General features: G+C 39.8%; 1 protein-coding gene across 1 annotated transcript; it reads right to left on the bottom strand.

Annotated features, from left to right (window-relative positions):
• Positions 1-15652: 15652 nt before the first annotated feature.
• On the bottom strand, positions 15653-17867 carry LOC107981315. The gene is made up of 2 exons (XM_031920941.1): positions 17150-17867; positions 15653-16933 (listed from the first exon to the last, which is right to left on the bottom strand). Exons 1-2 carry the CDS (start codon positions 17158-17160, stop codon positions 16600-16602), a joined length of 345 nt encoding a protein of 114 aa, XP_031776801.1. The 5' UTR covers positions 17161-17867; the 3' UTR covers positions 15653-16599.
• Between the last annotated feature and the right edge of the window lie 7228 nt (positions 17868-25095).

Raw genomic sequence — 25095 nt, 5'->3', positions numbered from 1 at the left:
CCTTGACTTAGCAAACAATGACTAATTCCTTTTTTTGACGAATGCGAGCAATTTGTATTATAAACTCTATCCACAAAAAATCATTGCGAGTGTAGGGCATTAGTTTGTAAGCGCAACGTTTCAATATGGAACAAACATGGTATTGCTATATACATATAAATATTTATGTACAGTAGAAAATACGATAAGAATTCGTTATATATTAATTTTTTGCTAATATGGCTAGGCCTTAATATGGTGAATTAAAAATTTATATGTTTAAGTAGTTTTTAAAACGGAAGTTTTTTAATATGCATGGCGGCTCGAAGGATCAAGATCTAACCTAATGAGCGGGCATTTGAGTACATCAATTTACTCATCATGAATCTATTTTTATTTTTAAAAAAAATATCGACAAAAAATAAATCGAATACAGCTAATAAGCAGCTACAAGTAAAGATTTTAGAAGTATATTTAACTTGCTGAGATCGATAAATTCATATAAAAATAAGAATGAAGAAAACAAAAAAATCTGTCTAGATCCAAATTTTTGATATTATTTATGCCTCCTTTCTTTAATTAACTTGGTCTGTAAAATGCAAAGCTTCCATAGGTAGGAAACAAAAACTTTATTTTTTAATAATGGAGTTTTTTTCTTAGAAAATAATTAGTGAAATGACTTGATATTTACGCGGTAAGTATTATTTATAACAATCATGATTTTGTAGAACTTATACAGTGTAGTGATCGAGTGATAACGGTTTAAAAAAATTTCACTTTTGGTGCATAACAAAAGAACGATTAACGATTATCTAAATTATCCGCGGTGAAAAGATAGGAAATATTATTCACTTTTAGGTACACATTTACTATTTTTATTAACTCTTTCGATAAAATTATCACAAAAAAGTAAATCAAAGAATCGCTATGAAACCAAAACACATTAATAAAATGAATCCCTTTTCAAGAAGATTATTTAGGAACTTTTGGCTAATTGCATTACAATCTTGGAAATTAATATTGAAATCCCCTATTAGTATGTGGTTTATTACATTTCTTTTTTATTCTAAGTAGTTGTTAAAGTCAAGCATAAATTCCGCGCAACCTAGGCCATGCGATCTATATAATGACGAGGTTTCAAGCTTTTTATTATTATTTAATGTAATTACTGTATTTATAACTTTAAGTCTGCTTTAAACAATTGTTTCTGTTGAATAACAAACCTCGTCTCTTATGTAGATCACAACTCTATCGTTTTTGTTTAAATCACTATTGTTATAATAAGTATTATAATCTTCGATTTGAAAATATTGGTAATGTGACAATTTCCACACAGCAGTACACACAATAACATACGGTTTGACCTTGAGGCTTTTAATTATGTCTTACGTCTACTTAAAAATGACTAAGAGGCGCGGAGCGCGTTAGTCGGAGGTCGTGAGATCGACCGCCACCGTAACCATGGGCTCCGAAGGAGCTTTATCCAAGGGCCCCTTCCCTAGTGGGAGTAGCAGCGGGGCTTTGAGGATCTCGCTAGAGATGATCAATGGCTTTCGGCGCTGTCCTGGGAGTCTGGGGGCAGTTGGCCTCGGCTTCGTCGGAGACGTCTTCCCTGCTGGCGGCTTCCTCTTCTGCGGAGAGATGCAGGCGGTCTTGCGTGGCCCTGGCTGGGCAGCCCGCTTTGCCGCCATTCTCTGGCTGATTATTTGCAACTGCGTCGGAGGAGTCGCGGCTACCTGAGTCGGAGCTGCCCGGATGTGCCGGAAGACGTCCTTGAGGTCTGGATCGGCCAAGGGCCGCACTAGCACATCCACCAGCTGTGGGTGTTCGGCCTCGGCTGAGGCACTGGAGCGATAAGCAGCGGCAGATCCGTCTGGCTCTCTGAACAGGGAGAATGGTCCAGCTGGGACGATTTCTGCGAATGTATTAAGAGATGGTCCGGGCAGACGCAGGGCTACTAGCAGTAGTTACTGAGCGAAGTAATTTCGAGAACGCAGGGGCCTAGCAAACGCGTGCGGGTTTACGTAAACAATAAGGCATTATGCGGAGAATGGAACCCCGACCAGACGCTAGCCAGCAACTGGATCGGATATACCATAATATGCTGCCCGCTATCAAACCAGGACTCCAGCGGAAAGATTTCACAACCGTGGAGCAGTTACTCGAGGCAACGGTCGAAGTTAAGGCCGCCCTAGCCTGCGAAGCCTCATATCGAATACCTCCGAAGCCCGGAGTAACAATCGTCCCCGAATGCGCCTTAAAGGGCGAGACGCCAAAGACTGGCGCTAAAACGCCGTTCGCAGCAGTAGGATTACCAGAGCAGACCGACGCACTGCCTATAATAGTCGACGCCATTGGCAAGCTACTAGATTCGAAGCTTACGGCAATGGCGCAACCGGCGAAGTACGCTAACGCTGCAGGAGACAACAAGAAGTCAGCCCCTCAGCGAGGACACTCTAGGCCTAGGAAAGAGAAAGGCAAGTCTCCTAGTCCGAAGCGCAAAAGCCAGAAGTCTGGCGAGGGTTCCGGTGAATCGGACAAAAGAGAGCAGAGGAAGCCAATAGAGTGCTTCAACTGCCACGGAAAAGGCCACCTTGCTCGAGCCTGTCCTTTGGGTAAGGAAAACGGCAAAAAGGAGGAGTAGGCGAGGTTACTGCTCCTCTTGAACCGTCGCGCGAGGAGTCTCCTTGAGAAGAGAAGCACGTGACGGAGGGCGTAGTCGATACCTCGCGCAAAACCTCAGGCGATTTTGATCGCATGGTCGCACTGCTGTCCAGCGAATCTCGCCAGCCGACGATATTGCAAAATAAAGACGAGTCGCGCTGGTGGGTAAAAGTGGGTATCGGAGGGTTCAGAGTAAGGGTTTTCTATGACCCAGGCACCGCTATGACAGTGATGGGGTCGTTAGGACTTCAGATCGCTGGCGCCTGAAGTCGACCTTCGCGACAACGCGATGGCCGTCAAGCACATTGTGCAAATGGTCAGACGTCGCCGATAGTAGAATTTGTGGATTTGCCATTGGACGTCGCGGGTGTATAGCGCGACGTAACGGTGGCGATCATGCCCGAAGCGACCAACGAATGTCTAGTTAGGACAAATTTCGAACGCCTGTTCGGCGCAGTCCACGATCCAACTGAAAACGTCCTGTATCTGGAGAAGAAGCGAAAGATTGTCTAACTTCAGGTGGCTACGATAGCTACAGCAGGGGCGATAGATATCGCCGCGGTTGGACTCGCGTACGTCAGTGACGACAAGCACGCGCAGATTCGCAAAATGCTGGACAGCATCTTGCCTAAATCCAACCGAACAATCGGATGGACGCAGTTAATTGAGCACGGGATAGACGTTGGATCGGCCAGGCCGATAAAACAGAAGTATTATCCCGTGCCGCCAAAAATAGAGGAGAAGATGTACCAACAAGTACGAGAATTGCTTGCTGCGGGAATCATCGGACCCTCTGACAGTACTTGGTCAAGCCCGGTAGTGATGGTGCGCAAAGCGAATGGGCAATATAGTTTTTGCGTCGACTGTCGGAAAGTTAATGCGCTGTCAAAGGCTGACGCATATCCATTACCTAACATGGATGATATCTTTCGTAAACTGTAGAAAGCGAATGACATATCTACGTTGGACCTTAGCAGCGCGTACCATCAAATACCGTTGAAACCGGAGGCGAGACCTCTGATGGCCTTTACAGTTTCTGGAATGGGCTTATTCCAATTCACACGTATGGCGTTTGGTTTAGCCTACGCTGGAGCGACCTTCCAACGAATGATCGACGAAGTGATCAGCCCAGAACTCCAGCCATACGCGTACTCGTATCTCGATGACATCATCATCGCAACAGAGACGTTCGAAGAGCATCTCGAGTACTTAGAGAAAGTGCTCCAGCTAGTGAACGCGGCTGGATTGACGATCAACCGGGACAAAAGTGTCTTTTGCCGAGAAGAGGTGAAATAACTGGGCGTCCTGGTTAATCACAATGTTTTTCGGTCAGATCCAGACAAGATAGCGCCCATTGTGGCGTATCCAGTGCCGAAAAACCTGAAAAAGCTAAGACGTTTCTTAGGAATGGCGTCGTGGTATCGCAAATTCTTGCAAGAATTCGCAACCGTCACTGAACCATCGCCACGCTCCATCGCCTGACGCAGAAAATACGAATAGGAAACGGAACAACACGACGCTTTCCAACAAGTGTAAGCGCTGATAGCGTCTGCACCGATTCTTTATCGCCCAGACTTCGAATCACAGTTCGTGTTGCAGACGGACGCTAGTGACACCGGTCTTGGCGCGGTACTTTTCCAAGTAAATAACAGAGAAGAGCGGGTTTTGGAATTCACTAGCCGCACAATGTCGAAAGCCGAGAGAAACTACAGTGGCACAGAGAGATAATGTCTCATTGTTATCTGGGCTATACGGAAGTTCAGACCTTTAATTGAGGGATATCAATTTAAGGTCGTCACGGACCACAGAAGTTTGCGGTGGCAAACTATAGAGAATAGAAAAGGCCTCCTAAATGCCGTACCAGACGCATTATCACGTGTGTACAAAGAAGACGCAGTACCAGTCGAGGCAGTAGGATGGGCAAGCGGAACCCAGGACGAATGGTACTGTGAAAAGGTCCGTGAGATACAGCTGCATCCGAGAAAATATCCGCTGTATAAAATGTACGGCGGGCAGCTGTACTACTTCTGCCCAAATCAGAAATTGCCTACATCTATGAATGACAATACGGCTTGAAAAATCGTCGTGCCGAAAGAAAAGCGAGCAGAGATCTTGCGAGAGTGTCACGACGAGCCATCAGCTTGTGCGCGCGTCGCAATGTACTATTACTGGCCCGGTATGTACACCGACGTCGCTAAGTATGTTTGACGATGCTTCGTTTGTTAGCAATGCAAAGTTGAGCAGCGCTTGCTAAGCGGCCTGATGGGAAAACGAGTGATTACTCGGCCATGGCAGATCATAGCAGAAGATGTCATGGGGCCGAAACCAAAGACCGCTCGAGCAAACGAATATATTCTCATATTCGAAGACTTGTTCACCCGCTGGATAAAGTGCATTTCGATTAAGCGGGCGAACGCGAAGACAATCCTGTAACATCTTAGAGAGCGGGTCTTTTTGCGGTACGGTACGCCAGAGGTATTCCAGTCAGACAATAGAACAGAGTTTAAAAATAGGGCCATTGATCAATACCTCAGAACAAGGCATGAGACACGAGTTGACGCTACCTTATCAACCTCAGGCGAACCCAGTGGAGAGGGTAAACCGCACCATTAATAGCATGTTGCGCGCGCTGATCGAGGAGAACTATAATACATAGGACGAGCGATTGAGCGACATCGCATTCGGATATAATACCGTACCTGATCCTTTGACGGGCGTTAGTCCAGCCATATTGATGTATGCGACTCAGCCAAGGAAACCTTCTGCATTGAGGCGCGAGCAGGACGCCGCTGCAGAAGAAGAGTTGCAACGACGCGCGATCGATGCATGTCATGATCGCATGTGGCATTTATTCCAGCTGCGCGAGCAAGCGTCGCAGAGAACGCAGAACGCGCAAGATTGCCAGAAGCGCTACTATGACGCCAAGCGTAAACTAGCGTCATACAAAGTCGGAGACTTAGTGATGAGGCGAAATCACGTGTTGTCTTCTGGAGCAAAGCCACGCTTCCCGAAGTTAGCGACACCATATATTGGGCCGTATAAAATAGTAGAAATACGCGGCACCAATACTTATCGACTTGTCGATGAGATGGGCGAGCAAGTAGATCTTGCACCAGCTGCGCAGCTGAAGCCCTTTTATTCGTCAACGACGGACGAATAGTCGCAGAAGAGCGAAGTAGATGGCGCCGCTCAACCTCCTAGGGACGCGAGCGTAGACGCGGGTGCTAGCGAAGCACCGTCACGAAGCGAGCCAGACTTCGTCTGCAAACAGAGTGATACTGCGTCCAGAGCAAGCGAAGTCGTCGACCGTCCAAAGCGAGCAAAAAAGACGAGCGCAGTCGTAATAAACCTTGCGACCAAGAAGAAAGGCCGACCAAAGAAAAAGGTTTACACGGCTAGGCGTGTGAGACCTACGCCAGAGACTCCTAGAGTGAGGTCAACACCGAAAAGAAGAGGCCTGGTCATCCGAAGGGTTCGCACAACCGCGAGCAAAACGCACGCACAAAGGGCTGCTGACATAAACTAAAGGTTTTTGTCTGCTTAGGTATGAATTTCGAGGAGCTGCAGGCGGCCTTCGAGAGGGTCATGACCGCGTTGGCCAGAGAGGACAAGCGCCCTTACGTGGTGATCCGTGGGGTGGGCGAAGGGTAAGACCCTCGAAGCGCCTTCCTACACGACGACGAGGTAGAGGCGTATTTTGCTCCCGAAGAAGAAGACGACGACCAGGGGGTGTTGGCGATACGCCGCCCTGCACGACCTGCGCTGGTTGCTGGCGAAGGCAGAACGATCGCGACGGGTCTACGTCGCCCGCATGCGCCACAACCAGCGTCGTCCAGAATTGGGCGACCGATTTCAACCCGCCTGTAGCGCGAGCATGTTCCCCGCGATTTCCAGGCCGCGGAGACGCAAGCGCTGCAAGTTGGTTTGAAGGCGAAGAAGGAGCCTTCGAACGAAGAGGCAGCCGAAGCGGCGTGGAACCCACACCGCACCAAGCTGGTGGAGGCACTGGATACGCGCTGGCTAGAGGGCGAGGCGTACCGGCTCTATACGCAGTCGGTGCACAAACACAGCAACGCCTTCCGCCGGTGCGCTGGCAAAACGCGCACACCAACATCTTGGGCGTTGGAGAAGACGTCCTAGAAATCATGCTACATCTGTGGGCACCCCAATGGGTCGCGCAGCAACAAGTACCCAGATGTTCGGCTACACAAGGCTAAATAAAGTCCAGTAACGGTAGTCACCGTAATAATGTGTTTTTTTATCGGCCTAGCATCCCTAGATTCCTGGTGGCGGACGCGATGCACGACGCTTGGGTTCGTCGCGGACGAAATGGATAGAATCGCTATCTGGTCGATAGATCGATTCTAGGAGGGGGTTGTAACGAGTTGAGCAACGCGGCTAACTCGTAGCGGTATGAGTACCGCTGCGCCACAACGAAACAGCGTAGACTCGCTCGCGCGAAGAGAAACACGTGCGAATTCGGGAATAAGAGCGAGAGCGATAGAGAGCGAGCGCGCGGGCTAATCCTTCAGTTGCGCGCTCAGATAGCTCTCTGCCTTCGGAAAGTTAACACGCGACTTCGTTTGTGATCTTCAAAATCGTTCGATAACCCGGTGTGCTCTGCTGTGTTCAGCGGATTGTAGTATATCCTGTGTGTGAGTGCGTAGTGAATGTGATTGTGTGCATGAAAGTGTATATGACCCGCGCGAGGGTGATCCGGCGAGCGCGACTTTCAGAGACGCGCTAGTAAAATATAACCTGGTTTTATTATTCTACGTGCTTTTTCGTCATTTCTCAACCTCGCTTGTTTACTTCTGATTCCTGTTTCTTCCTGCGAATACCGCCGCCTCCGCGGGCATTATTTATTAGTATCTAACGCAGTTGAGCAGCTAAGCATGAGCCAGGCCGTGCGTAGAACCAGCAAAACAAAAGCAGCTGAGACAGCTGCATGCAACGGTGGTGTTTTGCGGGCGTAGAGAAATCCTCCGCCGCATCAAGGGAATGCGATCTATTTGTTTAGCGCATTATTCGTTGATCAGATTTACACCCTGTTACAACGGTGAGAGTGGTTTATAATCATTCCTAGACTGTCACGAGCTCCTCTAGGAGTTTTACTCCGCGGATTTTAAGGGTCACTTTCAGTGCGAAGAGGCTCAAGGGCCGATCTGTGACTGCCAGGCCAGAGAGTCGAGTGGCGGGAGGTGTTCGCGCGGGCACATGACTGAGTGTGTACAGCTATAGATATAGAGTAGCGCGCGCACTGCTTCGAGTCCCTTCGGCAGTTTTTGGGAGAGCGTCTTTGTTTTAGCGGGCCCGAGTTTTAGGCCGCGTTTAATGAGTAGAGCGTCAGTTCTCGGCGACAACTAGTGAGAGCAGGTCACACCAGAACCTGTTCATTAGGGGATTTCAATAAAGTTATAATATCTGATCATCAATGATTTCACAGTTTATTTTTTAACCATAATGTAGTCTTGTCCCACACGATATTTCCTTGTATACAATATTTTTAGTGTAATTTTTTTTGTCTGTACTATGCGATTGTTCCAATTTAGCATTATTCATTAATAGTTAAACTTTGAATGTTGTCTATCTTTTACTCTTGACTAGATAAAGCCACAAATAACTGATCATGATTAACAACTGATGATGGCAGATAAACGCTAACTTTATTATCAAGGGGCGCTACAGCGATGACAAGTATAAGTTTTATACACTGTGTTATCAGAAGCGCGCCGCGACCTATTATACCTTGAATTTGCTGAATAACCTATTTACGTTTTAAGAATTCGGTATATATTTTATTTGATCTCCTGTTAATGTTAATGAGTATACAATTCCAAAGATTTTCATAAAATCTTTCTAATTGCTATATTATTTTGTTAAGAAAATTGCTAGTTTGTAAAAAATTAGGTTAGTAAATTAATTTAGCGAAAAAAAATAATTTTTCGCCTCTCTGATTCTCTTTTTTTTCTTACAGTCAATCATAGCTATAGATATACATACGATTCTTTAATTATTACAAAGGCTACTTGATAGATATTACAAATATAAAAGAATTTAAATCATATGTCATGTTGACTCATCTGTTGTAAAAAAGCTTGATTGCTGTACACCTAACGGTAATAATTTTAAATGAAAAAACGGCCACGCCCCGTGTCTTATTAGGATAGGTTAATTGATCAGTTAATGCGATAAAACACTCTGCGCGGAGCGCGAGTGTTCGAGTTTTTTCTCATCTCACGGCTTGCAGGCGTTTTTTTAACGTTGCAAGAGTCAAATATGCATATGCTATGCAGCTACATGCAATTTTTGAAGCTTACGCTCAGTAGCCGACACTAGCAGAAAACCGCCAGTTGTTCCACAATCTAAAAAAAAATTAACTTTTCAAAAAGTAAAAGGTTAGAACTGAGAACAATCGAACAAAGCCAAGTTTATTATATTTAATCGTTATGAAGCAAGGAAGAACTCTCAAGATAATTACTACGTAACTTGCTATGCCCGTTTCATTGTACATATGGTGTTTGTATGACGTTCTAATACATAAAAATAAAATTTTAGTTGTTCACCAATAAACAAAATAAAACGGGCGTGGCAAGTTACGTAGTAATTATCTTGAGAGTTCTTCCTTGCTTCATAACGATTAAATATAATAAACTTGGCTTTGTTCGATTGTTCTCAGTTCTTTTCTATCTGTAATTTCGTTGCAGAATATATCCAACTCGCCTAATGTTTTACTTTTTGAAAAGTTAATTTTTTTTAGAGATTTTAATCCTTTTTTGTAAATTTTTTTGGGTATTTCATATTCGACGTCGTAAAAATAAAATATAAGCATCTTAAGCACCTCTTGACCATAGCCTTTTTGTAACATTTTTATATTTAACATGAAATCCGTGATTGTTCTGATATACACCACCCTCGAATTATTTCTACACCTAGACACCAAAAGCCACGGTATGAACTACCCAGACTTCGTCATCAGCCACCCTGTACACCTAGACGCCGTCTTCGTATAATTTATTTACTTGGACACCATACCGTACTTGAATGATTCTTATACCAAGACACATAAAACAACCTGTACCTTGTCATCAGCTACCCTGGCAATCTAGTTACTGTTACTGCTCAGGAACGAAAAGTATGCACCAGCAACCTCTTAAGGGGTCAAGCCTGGGTTAAATCCTGCAAAAAAACAAAAAGATATTCTTCTTACCAAAAAAATTTTGATTTGATGTAATTTGAAAAAAAAAATCTATTGAAAATATATAAAATATACACCATTTTTAATTTTTTTTTTCAAATTACATCAAATCAAAAATGTTTTGGTAAGAAGAATATCTTTTTGTTTTTTTGCAGGATTTAACCCAGGCTTGACCTCTTAATTCTAAATATTGTAATATGTTGTAAGGTGGTCTAGGTATCCCCTTGGATGAGTACAAACGGCACCACAACCAAAGGGACAATTGCATGACAGGGCTATAAGCACCAAAAGGGCCGAGACTTACGTGACCAAACAACCAATTGACCATAAGGACTGCGCACGACCGAAATATAAGCGCGCGGCGATTTCAAACGACCAGTTACGAATTCACAGCTCTAGCGAACAGAGAGCTCCTACGAATATTATTAAAACGCGAAACGCAATTGTAAACGCAGTACGTGATTGTGCTATGCATTAACAACGCGACATATTCTTAAATTAGTAATAAAGAAATAAAATTTCAAGTGTATTTAAATTAACAACAAAGTGTTACCAATCAATTACCAGCTCCAATATTCCTGGCCAAGAAATATCTGTAGCAGCGGTAATCGAGTGATATTTACTTGTATTAACAAATACACTCAAACTGTTTTCCTGCTTGTACACAACAAGCAGGTGGCGACCGTGTACCAGGTAAAACGAGTCCAGAGAGTATCGAGCAACACGCTACTTCGCACGGGAGGCAATAGAACTACATCGATAATCTCCTTACATAGCGACCGTGACAGAAAGATACTGATTATCAAAAGTATCGTATTCAGCGACACAAAAACACGACCAGTTTTCTTGCAAGTATTGCACGAAAAAAAAAATTAAGAATAAGTGAAATATGTCAGGCGATAACAACAGTGAAGCAGAGAGATTGCTAAACGTACAAAGCCCAATAATAGAGCAAGCCACAGCTCGGAAAAACTGGCATCGGCGAAGAGCTAAAATAATGGCAGCAAATACGAATGAGAACGAGGATAATGCACAAAATAATTAACGCAAACGGGTCTAGAACCAATTTAATGATGTATTAGGAAGAATACAAAGAAGCAGCGGGAATACATCCGCCAAATTTAAATAATTCCTAAGTTCATGGGCAATCTCCACCCCTAAATGAATTCATACACCAAGAGATGAGAAGACAATTCGAGATATTGCAGTGTTAAATGGAGAATCGTGACGCGCATAATTGACGAATGATAGCCCGAATGCAGAACGATAAAAGATGAGCAAATACGAAACTAAATACGGAGAGGAAATCGCCAAGGACAGAATGAAAATCGAAGAACGCTGAGACTAATTCGAGAGACATCACAAATAAATTCGCTCAAATTCGACGGCAACGTAGTAAAAAATATTTCACCTAAATTGATATGAACATTTGAAGAAAGTGCAGACGCGGAAGGATTAACTGAACGAGAGAAAATATCAGTATTTTCACAGATAATGAAAGAAGAAGCAGCTATCAAGAGATTCGCCAAGAATTTCTCAACAAATTCTGGAATGCAAAAATATAAAGAAAAGTCGTCGACTACATCCTGGATGGTCGATACGACTGGAAAAAAAAACAAGTTTTAAAATATATTTTAGAAAATGGGCTGCATTAGAGAGAAATCTAGATCAACCCAGGGTTGATGCATGGATAATCGAAAGATTAAAATTACATTATAACGAGAGGAAACAAGATAAATTGGAACTGAGGAAACCACAAACGATTGCCAAAGCAGCATCAATTTTAACCAGAATGGACAAACCAAGCTTTGGTATAGATGAATTAAACAGAAAATTTAAATACAAAAAATAAGTACAAGACGAAAACAAAGAAGAAAAGCAAACAACAAAGGAATATGCAAACACGAAAAAACAAGTTTGAATAACAAAAGGGAAAACAAAAGAGAAAACAAGAAGGATTCAAAGATACTAACGGTCAAAGAATCTGATGACGAGACCGAGAATGAAAGCGAAGCCTCGGAAGATATGTACCAAAGCGATAAAACGAATAAAGAAGAACAAAAAGGAGAAATAGCCATAAAAATCCTAATGGAAGATTTCTGCAATGAGGAGCAAATCGTAGACGAAAGCACGAACAATCAAGTAGTGTGCCCAGCCATACGTATACTAATACATGACGTTCTACTAATCGCTTTGCTTGATACAGGGGCACAAGTATCCGCGATCTCTGAAAAAAACACTAAAAGAAATACAGAAAAAAGGAAATGTACAAGAATTACCTGCACTTAGTAAAACAGTCAGAGGAGCACTAGGAAAGAGAACAAAAATAAACAAACGAGTTCTACTGGAAATAAAAGTAGAAAAAAGTTTGTTGTAACATCCACACATTGTAATCAACAAATTGTCAAACCCAATAATACTAGGATTTGACTTTATTATAAAGAAACAAATTATCATTGGACCAACAAAAAAACTATCATTCTTTAAAACACACGAGTTCAAATGTGAATTACTAAGCTCAGAATTATCACTGCTTGCTCTCCAACCGGACAGCGAAAACGACCAGGAACAACAAAAGCAAGAAGTAGAAATATTGTTGAAAAAATACAAAGAAGTATTCAATAACAAAATAGGAAAAATGAAATGCTACAAACATCATATAAAAATTAGAAACAAGAAACCGTCAACCAAACGCAAAAACCATTGGTCCAACAACAATTAAACAAAATGGAAAAAAAAATCAAGGATTGGTGTTAGAGAAGTAATATTCTTGGGCCACGTCATGAATGAACACAAAGTAAAGATGACAGAAGACACAAAAAAGGCAACAATAAAATACAAAACACCGAAAAGCAAAAACAATGATAAGGGTTCCTAGGACTACCTAACTGGGAAAGAAAATTCATGCCTAACATAGCAGAACTACCCAGACCACTAGAACTACTATTAAAAAAGGATCAGCGATTAAAATGGGAGCCAGAACAAGACAAAGCAATGCAAGAAATAAAGAAATGTTTCAAGAATACCAAAGAACTATACCTAATGAAGTAAGGAGCACGATTAGGCATTGAGATAGATGCTTGTTGCATAGGATTAGGAGCATGCTTATCCCAAATTGTAGACAGAAAGGAACAAACAATAGTATATAAGCAGAGCACTGAAACCAGCGGAAATGAAGTACACAGTTGCTGAACTGGAAGGACTAGCGGTCAACTAGGCCTCAAAAAAGTTGCAACTATGGTTAGCTGACAGACCAATAATAGAAAGAACAGATCACAAAGCGTTAATTTTCATACAAATAAGCAGACTAACAAATAACAGAATAACCAGATGGATAATTAACATCCAACAATATGACATCGAATGGCAACACATAAAAGGAAAGGATAACATCAGAGTAGACACATTATCCAGAATGATACTAGGAGAAGAAAAACCAAATACAAAAAAGAGATTAATATAAGAAGTGCGAACGAAGATACGTCTATATGGAAAACATACAGACAAGACATAATAAAACGTCATAAAAAGAACCATGAATAATAAAGCTATTAGGAAATAAAAAAGAAACAGAAATCTTAACAGAACAAGACAGATTAGTTAAAGTAATAGTACAGAATTAATTTTTAACTCCAATACGAAACAAAATGGCCAAGAAAATAATAAAACTAACACATGAACCAATAATGCACTTTAGAACAGCTAAACTATACAATTTTGTAAAAGAAAACTTTTTAATACACAAATGTTCAAAACTGGTAAAACACATAGCTACGTCATGTGAATTATGCAAGAAAACAAAACACATCACCCAAATAACCGAAGGTAGACAATACTTTAACCTACCAAAGGATATCAAACAGGTGGTGGCCGTAGATATATTTGGATCACTACAAACCACACAACAAGGATTCAAATATATAATTGCAATACTTGACCTATTCTCAAAAATGATAAGACCAATAGAATAACAGCAGACACAGTATACAAAAATATCGAAGAAAAATTCATAAAACCACATGGAGCACCGGCAAAATTCCTAACAGACCAGGGACAATTTATCAGCAACCCATGGAAACATCTGAAAAGGAAATATTGTTACATAATTACAACAGCTACACCATACAACCCACAATCAAACCCTGTAGAAAGAATGATGAAGGAATTTGATCGGATAATCATAATACATTGCAGCAACAAACAAACAACATGGGTCGAAGTACTAGAAAAAAAAAAATAATAAGCATTAATTCTACACAGCATAAGGGGACCCCAATAGCGCCAGCAGATATCGAAAAAACAACAAAATTATAAATACCAGAAAAATTATGAGCAAAAATAAAAAACGAAATAATAATAAACAAAGACACCATATACAAGAATTTACAAAGAGATGCGCAAACGAGACACTCAAGATTCAACGGCAAAAAGAAAGTAAAAAAATACAACATTGGAGATCACGTGCTGAAGAAGATACACATACTATCGAATAAGTTTAGCAAACAAATTTAATGCCAAGCTACACATACTATATGAAGGACCGTACACAATAACGAAATCATCTCAAGAAAATGCATACGAACTCACAGATAAATAAGTAAAAATAAAAGGAACGTACAATGCTAGACAGCTTAAACCATATAAACAAAGAGACTTTCAAGAGAAAATAGCACACCTATCAACAACAGTTAAAAAACCAAGACTATCAATGCAAAACATAGAAGATATCAAAAAAGGAAAGAAAATTGTCGACAGAGAAAGCCCAACATTAACAGTAAAATTACATGAATTTGAAATAAAAGCATTAATTGATACTGAAGCAACCAGATCAATAATAACAGCAGCAACATTTTTTCAACTCGAATCAGAAGGATACGAGCTAAAAAAATGGTATATACCCAGGATGAAAGAAAGAGAAATAACCGATAATACAATAAATACAAACTGGGAAATCAAACTCTCAATAAAAATACAGAAGAAAACAATCGAACATAATTTTCTCATTATTAAGGAAAACAATACAGAAATGATACTTGGAATGGACAACACAGTTCCTGGGATGAGCGTGATGCGATGCTGACTGACATAATGCCAGATACACTCAACACAGCACTAAAAACACCAAAAAACCATGGCGAGCCATGAAACAACCTTCATGGACGAGCCATGGAACGATCAGATTCCAGACAAAATATTCGAAGAAATTGAAAACCTAACACTGCAAAACTGGCCACTGAAGAACAGCACACATCCGCAGACGGATCCAGCAGAACATTGTACACGCCAAGAGACACAGATGCCTTAATCATCGCAGACAGCAGAGCCAGTAATCATCACGATACTGTCACACCAATCACCAACAAGCCAGATGCCAGAGACTGAACCAGTGTAAAGACCGTACTAGATAGTAGGACGGGCTGCGCGAGTCTTACAAATAATTATTTATTCGCGAGAACTAGCCTTTGGCTCGAAAGCCTGTTCTGTTATTAAAGTTACACACGGACTGTGGAATTGAGGATATCACGCGCTGCTAGTCTGCATATTTGCGTGCGGACGGTATTCTGTCCTAGACTGCGTTTGGCGGACTTGTGAGTGTCCGCTGTACTTACGGTCGGTGCAGGCAAGTTGCTTGTGACACTTCGGTGTCCTGCGGACTCCGCGTTATGTCCGCTTAATTCGTCTCGTGTGTGGATGCTAATGGTTAGTCCAAAAGTAAAGTACTCTTACCTACATGTCCTGATTGCGAAGCTGATTTGAATTTATTTGTTTTCATTAAGGTTTAGTTATTATTATCAATTTAATACCCAAGGGTTTTATTTATATTGATTGTTATGTTTTTATTGGCCCAGAGCACTTCACAGACGTTCAGTTTACAAAGTTGACGGAGTTTCGCTATATTTAGCTTAGGATGTTGTCGTTTTACAGTCGTATTTAGTTATTAATTGTAAAGTAGCTATGATTTATCTTAACAACTTACTATTATTATAATCCTGCGCACTTTAGATGGTTCTAATCACCCTTTGTGGCAAATGCTGACTGTACGATCTACACGCGTTCACGTGGCAATTTAAAATGAGGATGGTCAACTACTCTTGCTAACGCCGGAGATTCCATTCGACGGTCCTTAGCTTGTTATTCTCTCTGTGGTACTGATCTGTATTCAAAGGGCTTTCCGGTGTCGGTGTATTCTATGCTAAGGGACGGATTTAGCATGCTCCCAAGGTGTTGGACGGATTTAGCACGCTTCAAACACTAACACTAGCAAACACCGCCACTTCACCTTAGAATCAGTTGTAGCCGCCAGTGAGTAAATCTCTACGCAAAAAGGCACTGCGTGGATCGGCTACGGGGTTTTTAAAGCCTCGACACCGATTCACGCAGTTATGAAATCAGTCCAATCAGCATTCACCACAAAGGATCGACGCGTACGCCTTGCTGTCGTCTTTCACGCGCACGAGGAGTGCTGACACAGAGGTCAGAGCACTCGCTCCGATTTTCGGCGCTTGGTTGTGCAATGTCGCAGTCGGATGTACCTGCGAGTCGTATGCACTCTCTACGTGCTCACATGATTGCCTGTTCGCAGGATGTACAAATATATAATTTAAGAGTATAAACGTGGGACATTACACCAGCACACACTTCACAGGAGCTGATAGTGGCTCAAAAGTAGAGAAAGACACTCTAAGTGTCACAGGGCCTGTGCAGAATCACCCAGTAATACCATTAACGATGACACAGCCACTAGGACTGCCACAATCCTAGACGACGAGCCCCAATGATGCAAATGACGAGTGCTTTAGCAGGAATTCACCAATGTACACGACCTGCAAAATAGGTGAAATTATTATGGAGATAATTCCCACATGGCGTAGAGACGGCACAGGAAAGATAATAAAAAAACTGGCAAACAAAAGGCATTCGACCAATCCAAGCGAATAAGGAGAAGGAATCAGCGAGCAGCACTGTCTAGGAAAATTAAGCAGCTGGATCCAGAGTTCGACGAGAAGGGCTTCACACTGGAACAGCTGGCCATCATCCTGCTGAGCGTCCAGGCGACGACGACCAAGGAGAAGAGCAGAGGTGTGTGAAAACCTATAAAACAGAAATATAATAAGTGACAGTGAAAGTGAAGTGGCATGGGTTATGATAGTAATTTCAATCCCCATAATTAGCTATAAAGAATTCTCATCATATGCTCTTTATTATTTTATATAAAACAAAATGTATTACAGTACAAAACAAAAAAATAAAAATCATAATGTTACTAAGATAAGTAGGAAAATAAGAAAGTACTGTAAAATAGTTTACCTGTACCCCATTCACTCCCGAATTTCCAACCCTGGCTGCTTTTGCGTTTGTGAGGATATGTCGCTTCCTGTTGTCGTCCAGTAGTCGTCCCTACGAGAGTGCCAAAGAAAAACCTTGGAGAAGCGCCAAGAAGAAGTCCACAAATTCGACGTTTTTTCTTGGCAGGCGGGCGTGTAAGGAGATCCAGGTATCCCCTTGGATGAGGCCAAAGAGCACCACATCCAAAGGGACAAACGCATTTTAAACGACCAGTTACGAATTCACAGCTTTAGCGAACAGAGAGCTCCTGCGAATATTATTAAAATGCGAAACGCAATTGTAAACGTAGAGCGTGATTGTGCTCCGCATTAACAACGCGACATATTGTTAAATTAGTTATATAAAAATAAAATTCAAGTGTATTTAAATTAATAAAAAAGTGTTACCAATCAATTACCAGCTCCAATAATCTCAGCCAGGAAATATCTGTAGCAGGGGTAATCAAGTGATATCCACTTGTATTAACAAATATACTCAAAGTATTTTCCTGCTTGTACACAACAAGCAGGTGGCGACCGTATACCAGGTGAAACAAGTCCAAAAATTATCGAGCAACTCACTACTTCGCACAAGCAATAGAGCCACATCGATAATCTCCTTACAATATTATTATATTTTCTTAAGAAAGAAATCCCCATCTGCATATAGCTGTGCGGCTAACTTCACGGTCCTAACACATTTAGGGCTGAAGAAGAAGAACGTGATTTTAGCATTTATGGATTATACACTCAGATATTATAAAAATAAATAGCCATCTCACTAATATATTTGTTGGAAATCATATCATCCCACTTCATATACGTTTGATTCTCTGTCAACGAAACTATTTAAATTTTTCCAAAATTCCACACCATCTCTTTAAGTATTTACTTCTATCAGCTGTCCCTAAGACAGCTACATTTTTACAAATATCTTAAAAACTACTGCACCCACAGAAAAATCATCGTGATTAAAAGTTGCTTGAATTTTGAAATGCATAAATTATCATCCGAGGTATTTTCGCGTAGAAGCAGTTTTAGAAACATAATTTATAACTCGTACAGTGAACTATGTCGTTGTTTTTGCGAACCGCGTTGAGAGTAGGACAAGCCATATCCTCCTCTAAGTTTTGGATATTTATTTGAATTTGTAAAACTCTGTACTGCTTGTGGCTATTATGGACCTTGAGTCCTTAGCCGTAAATAAATTAATTCTTATTCTAATTCTAATTCGATAATTGATCTGTAACTTTCGAGATCAATTTATAATAATAATGATATTCGTAAAATTTGCGAAAAAGTTTTGTTTTAAAGTATACTTACTTTGTTCCTAAAAGTCTTAGGGCTAATCATTGCTTCTTCTGTCCCTTTACGTAAATATACCTGGCACCAAACAAAGTCGCCGAATAACTTCCTCCAGTCTCGAATACGTAATCTCTCCAAAACCTTATGGAATTCCGTGATAATTTCTGTCTAACCATTTCGCCGTAGACTTCTCCTCGTCTAGAAGATTCGTCCAGTCTGTCGGCGGTCGGAAGTTGAAGACAAAAGGCACAGCAGATTCCTGGAGAGCAAGGATGGCTACTTCCTTAAATATAAATTCGTTTGGGACTCTCTAGAACCCTGGGATATCGACGACGTAGTCCATCTTCTTCGGTGATCTTGCTCCTTTGACACACTGAGATAAACTGATGCCGGTAGTCCGGAAGAGCATCTTTATATAGGGAGCTAGACAAGATTTAGCATGTTCAAAAGATGCAAGTTTTTTCTCGTTTTGTGTCTAACTTCTAAAGAACTTGCTAAACATAGTCATGACTTGTCTCCACAAGTATTATCCATGCATTTCTATTTCCAGATTGTTCCATTGCTCCCCACCCGACCAGCATTAGTTCACGTCGATATTCCAGTAGAGAAAGATAACTACTCTAGAGTAGCGAGAATATCTCTATCTCTGAGGAACATCTATTTTATACTGGTAAAAGAGGCGTTGATCTTTCTCAAATCGAGATCTTTCTATTCCCCCTCTTTGAAAAGTGTTTTATCATGAACGATATAAACGAGATCAAAGACTTAGTTTGAATCAGTTCACTTCGATGTTCCAGTCAGGAAAGAGGACATTGATCTAGAGAGAATTCTCTAGCTATGGAACTTAGCTGCAGGTGAAAGAGAGATGTAGATCTCTCTCAAAGATCGTGTCACTGCCAGCTGAGAGGATAGATATACGAAGAAGCGTAGATAACTAATCATAGTAATTTTATAGCTGTGCTCTGATCAAGAAAGACTACTTCAAGAGGAAAAATATTAGTGAGTTTCTTTTCTGAGGCATCATGGACTCTTTAGACTACTACAGTAATACAGTTAAAATCTACTAGTGATGTAGCAAGATGGGTGGATCTATGTACATCAGCAATTGAAAACTTACAGAAGTTAATCGAATCGAAAAAATTGACGAGACCGCAGAAGCAAAAGAGTCAAACATCCATGACACATTTATTATGTATTCAAAACAAATTGAGTCAACTAGTGAAGTCTGGTGGCATGCTACAAAGCAAATCGACGGACATTGACAATGAAGATAGAAGTGTGTCGAAACGAGTTCAGTGGGATGATATGTTCTCTGCCTTCGAGAGACATATAAAATTAGGAGTTATAAGTAATCTAAGAAACTTGGATATTGTTGTGTTTGAAAAAAATATTAGTGATGCTCTTCGTGAGCACAGTGCATTAAAAGTAAATACAGAACTTGTTGCAGAGTATATAATTCAGAAAAGTGATTCAGTTAGTGTAGAAGTTAAGAAATATTTTAATACTGAAAACTTCTGTCTTTACACGACATCTAACTTAACAGAATGCTTTAACGAAAAAATAAAGCAACCTATACTACAGGAGATGAAAGAAATTCAAGAAAAAGATTGGAGTTTACGTAAAATTTTGAGTCTTATCGTCAACATCAATAAACTAAATCCGATGAAAGGTAATTCCTACATTGAATTACCTGAGATTATTCGTAAAAATAAGGCTTGTGTTAATGTTCAAAACGATGATAATGAATGTAGTATATTTCAATTAACGTTCTTTTTAAGTTCTATTGTTTTTCATGCAACTTGAGTTTTTTAGTCTCAAGTTTACTCTATACATATACAATATTTTGGTGTCAGAATTGGTTTCGAAAATACGCTGATTACTTTTGTTGAGTTTGAATTTGGGCTTCTTCAAAGGTCTTCTTCTTTTTCATGAAAATCGTTTGAGAATTTCAACTTCGATTGCTAGAGAAACATCCTTAGGTTTTACACCAATAGTTCGATGTTTTGTATCATTGTATGCTTCTATTAGATTAGGCAATATGTCTAACCATTTATAGTTCCCGCGAAGACTAAACTGTATTCACATTTTATTCTTGAATGTTCGATTAAATCTTTCGTAAATTGATGCCTTAAGATTGCTATACGTAGAGTAAAGATTAATCTTATATTGCTTCATAAGACTATCAAACGTAGTATTATAAAATTCTTCACCTCTATCTGCAAGTTTTTTGGTATTCGACCTTGACGTAATACTGACTTCATTGCTGCGGTAACATTTTTGTTAGTTTTTTGCTTAATCGGTATAGCCCATGCATACTTTGAAAATAAATCGATGATTGTAAGCATGTATTTATAATCTTGATTCTCTTGAGCGTATGGTATCATCTCGATTAAATCAGCCTGCCAAGTTTCATCGAGTCCTCGCACATTAAATTTGTAACGTGGACAGTTTCGACGAGCAGGCTTATGCAGCTCTTTAACTCTTTTATGTTCCATCTATCGATGTTCACTATTTAACGTTTGACGAGTGAATGTTTTCAGATATAGTGAGTATTATATATTTTATAGTCCTTATCTCATTATTTAGGCTTCTGAATTTAACATCTATTTCATCTCTATGAGCCTTCATAATATCATCTAAATTGTTCTGATCAGTTCTTAATCTTGATGTAACATCGTGTACTCTATCAATTTCCATTCTGATTATACGATGTAGAGTATCCAGATTAACTGCTTCATTCAATTGACTTGGTGATGCAACGTTACAAAGTCTTTTATTTTCCATGTCATAATGCATGGAAGCCTGCAGCAGTGACTTTAAAACCAATGCCTGGAGGACCACCACGATTTCTCTTACTTCTCTTAAGGTAACGTCCGAACACGTCAACACTCATAATTGAAATAAGTATAACTCAAGCATGCAGCTCAATATATATATATATATATATATATATATATATATATATATATATATATATATATATATATATATATATATATATATAGCCTGCTTCACGAAACTCTTCTACAATTGAATGAATCTCATTAATGTGAGACTCCTAATCCATTCTTGTGTCACGTCTAGTGATCTTATACGGAGGTAGTTGTCTTCGTCGTAATATTCCACCTACTTTAGACGTGAATTTTCGCTTATTTGTCGAATCGTTCACCGTCACAAAAAGAGAAGAAATAAATTCGCTATATTTTTTACTATTATGTACACGAATAGATTCAATAAGGTTAAATTGCTTTTTGTGAGCACTAGACGTTTCAAGAATCTCTCGGTAACTTTTTAGTCATCGCTAGTAATCAATTGTCTATTAGGATACTTCGATATTAGTAGATCTAATAATCCTTGAGTTTTGGAATATTTTTTACCGTTTACTTTGACATGTGTATCATTGAAATGTATCGAAGAATTTCCAATCATGTATTCACCTTTCTCCTTGCGAACTCCATAAATTTTATCCAGATTCCTGTTATACCTTGGGTCAAGCTTAGATGTATATTTATTTTGATTAACTTCTTCTTTATCTTCTTCATCAGCTGTTTCAAAGGATGTATCTGCTTGATTAATTTTCTGTATTGTAGTATTCTCACTATCGTCTTTATAGGTATCATCGAGGTTGATAATCGATAAAATGCTTTTTTCATCGTCATCATCATTACTGTATGATCCTATATCTGATGTACAATTAGAATCTTCTATTACCGACTTCTCTCTAGATTCGCGTTGTGAATTATTACTTTTTCTCGACGTCTTAGTAACGAGTTTTTGAAGAGGATCGACAATAGGTTTGAATGTTTCACCCACGACTTTCTCGAAATTTTCCTTTCCGAATTTTAACAAATTGTACTTGCGCTTAACATCCTTTCTAGCTTCAACTAGTTGATGCGGAATATCTTTTTTAAGTTTCAAGTCCGACATGTTAACATCTCAGAGGTTGACAACAGACTGATAATCTGAGCTTATGTATGTACTATATTTATAGCAAAATTATCGAAACCCTTCCTACAGTGACCATTGTTAATCGGACTATCTTTGTCAATCATTAAAAAGCCGTGCTTACCATCTATCCAACATTTTATGCATAAAACTTTAAACTGAGTATACGTCATATCGGAATTAACATGATCGTCATAAAGATGCTTAAGACTGACGTCATCTTGCCGAAAGACAACAAGTAGATTGATATTATCTCTCACAAGATATTTGGGTATATGAACCAATGACTGACAGAGATAGAAGCAATCAACATTCTTATGTCTAGAAATACGCTCTAATATGATTCTGCTTTTTACAGACTACATCGTCAAATATCATGATAGAATTGGGTATCGCTTTGTCAGAAGCAACAACTTTATCATGCTCGCTAAAGGGAAAGTATTATATATCTTCGAGAGCCCTGGTAAAAATAACTTATTAAATCCGATTCAAAAGGTAATAGGTTGTAATTGGATTTCTTAATCGGAAATTATCCAATTAAAACCAAATTAATCGATTAAAATCTATTTAATCTGATTATAACTTTTAGTTGGTTTTAATCGGATTCAATCAGTTGTATTTTTCAACAAATATAACATTTTATTTAAAAACACAACTGTTTAAATCCGATTAAGACCGACTAAAACTTATAATCAGATTAAATAGATTTTAATCGATTAAATAGGTTTTAATCGATTAAATAGGTTTTAATCGATTAAATAGGTTTTAATCGATTAAATAGGTTTTAATTCGATAATTTCCGATTAAGAAATCCAATTAAACCCTATTATCTTTCAAATCGGATTTAATAAGTTATTTTTACCAGGGAGGTTCTAAAAGATCCTTGACATATTTGTACTTCGGCTGATTGAGTGACTTTGAGTAAACGTATACATTATATGTATATTTTTGAATCTCTGTCCATTAGGATGCGTTATGATAGCGAGTAAACTGTTAGTTGTATCACAGTTCGGTGGACCGCAACATACTGCTCGTATGCTTTCGGGAAGTATTTGTCCATGTCGTTTTCTACTACTTTTTTCCTGTTCCACGATAGTTTACTATAGGAAACCTAAAAGGCTGCTCCTTGAAGTTCATGTGATCACCACTAGAGTTCGTTTGCGACTATGCATGACACTAAAGATAGCGCGCTTATATGCCTCACGTCTCAATCGTAATCAAACCTTTGAGGTGTGATGATCATACATAGACGCTGTCAGCAACAGCGTCGTCGTCGTCCTCAGGGTCACGGTTTAGTGAACAGTCTGATCAGTAAACTCCCGTTTGAACTTTATTTACCCGAGTATCAGTATTGTGGTCCAGGTACGAAACTAGCTAAACGCTTAGCTCGCGGTGATCCAGGAGGCAATCCTCTCGATAGAGCCTGTAAAGAACACAACATAGCTTATTCGCAGAATCGTGAAAACATCGAAGCTAGAAATATAGCTGACAAAATTTTAGCCGATCGCAAAGCCGCAAAAGCCGCAGGAATTGGTGAAAAAGTCGCAGCATACTCCGTATCGAACGCTATGAAGTTAAAGTCGAAACTCGGATTGGGTGTGAAGTCGCGAAAAATAGCTAAGAGATCGTCCACAAAGCTAAATAAAATTGGTAAGGCTGCATCGTATTCAATGGTCTCGAGCAAAGATTCTTGCAAAGTCATTCTTTTTAAGCTTTGAAGGAGCTCGTGATGCTGTCAAAAAAGCTAGAAGTAAACGAAATGTTATCATATCACGTGTGTTATCAGTACCATCGAAGGTATTTGGATTTCTACTATTTCTCGTACCGATATTCGCTGGTCTGAGTACAGCTGGTGCATTTGCAGGTGGTGCTACAGGAATAGCAAAAGCAGTTAACAAAGCTAACGCAGCTAAACTACAGTTAGAGAAGAGTATGATACTAGGATTTGCCGAAGACTATCGTAAAATCGATGCGAACGTCAAGCACAAACTCATACTTACTAGATCAAGGAACGATTAGAATGCAGTTATTCAAACAGGTCAACAAAATGCAACAAATAACACAGTAACTTATGAAAAGTTCAAGATAGCATTGACGAAAATTGAATGGCTAATGCCATACGTTATAGCATTAAACGTCTACAAAATTCGCCTAATGAATTATACAGAGAAGAACAGACCCATCTGTATGAGCTTCAGAAGTTGGGAACTGTAAGAGTATCCGGTATTACCGAGTTCGACAAGACATGTCTGGACAGTTAAGACATCTAATCAATTGAAAAAGCCACGATTTGTAGTTTTGGGCTTTCAAACAAATTGAAAGAATTCAAATACAGTCAATGCCAGTCGTTTTGATCATTGCAATCTGAGCAATGTGAAATTGTTCCTTAATTCACAGTACTATCCGTACGGTAATCTTAATTTCGACATAAGTCGTCGACAATTCGCAGTTTTGTATGACATGTACGCGAATTTCCAAAGTGCATATTATGACAAAAATGCTGAACCAATGTTGAGAAAGGATGATTTTATCAATCATGCACCTCTCTACGTCATCGATTGTTCAAAGCAAAGCAAGGCATTGAAAAATGCTCCCGTAGATGTTCGTCTCGTGTTTGAATCACGAGACAATTTCCCAGCAAACAGGTCATTAAATCCTTTAATTTTATGAGTGATTTCT

The sequence above is a fragment of the Nasonia vitripennis genome (assembly GCF_009193385.2).
Source record: "Nasonia vitripennis strain AsymCx chromosome 1 unlocalized genomic scaffold, Nvit_psr_1.1 chr1_random0005, whole genome shotgun sequence".
NCBI lineage: Eukaryota > Metazoa > Arthropoda > Insecta > Hymenoptera > Pteromalidae > Nasonia > Nasonia vitripennis.
The sequence above is the reverse complement of the archived record's forward strand: the minus strand, read 5'-3'. Positions and strand labels throughout refer to the sequence as shown.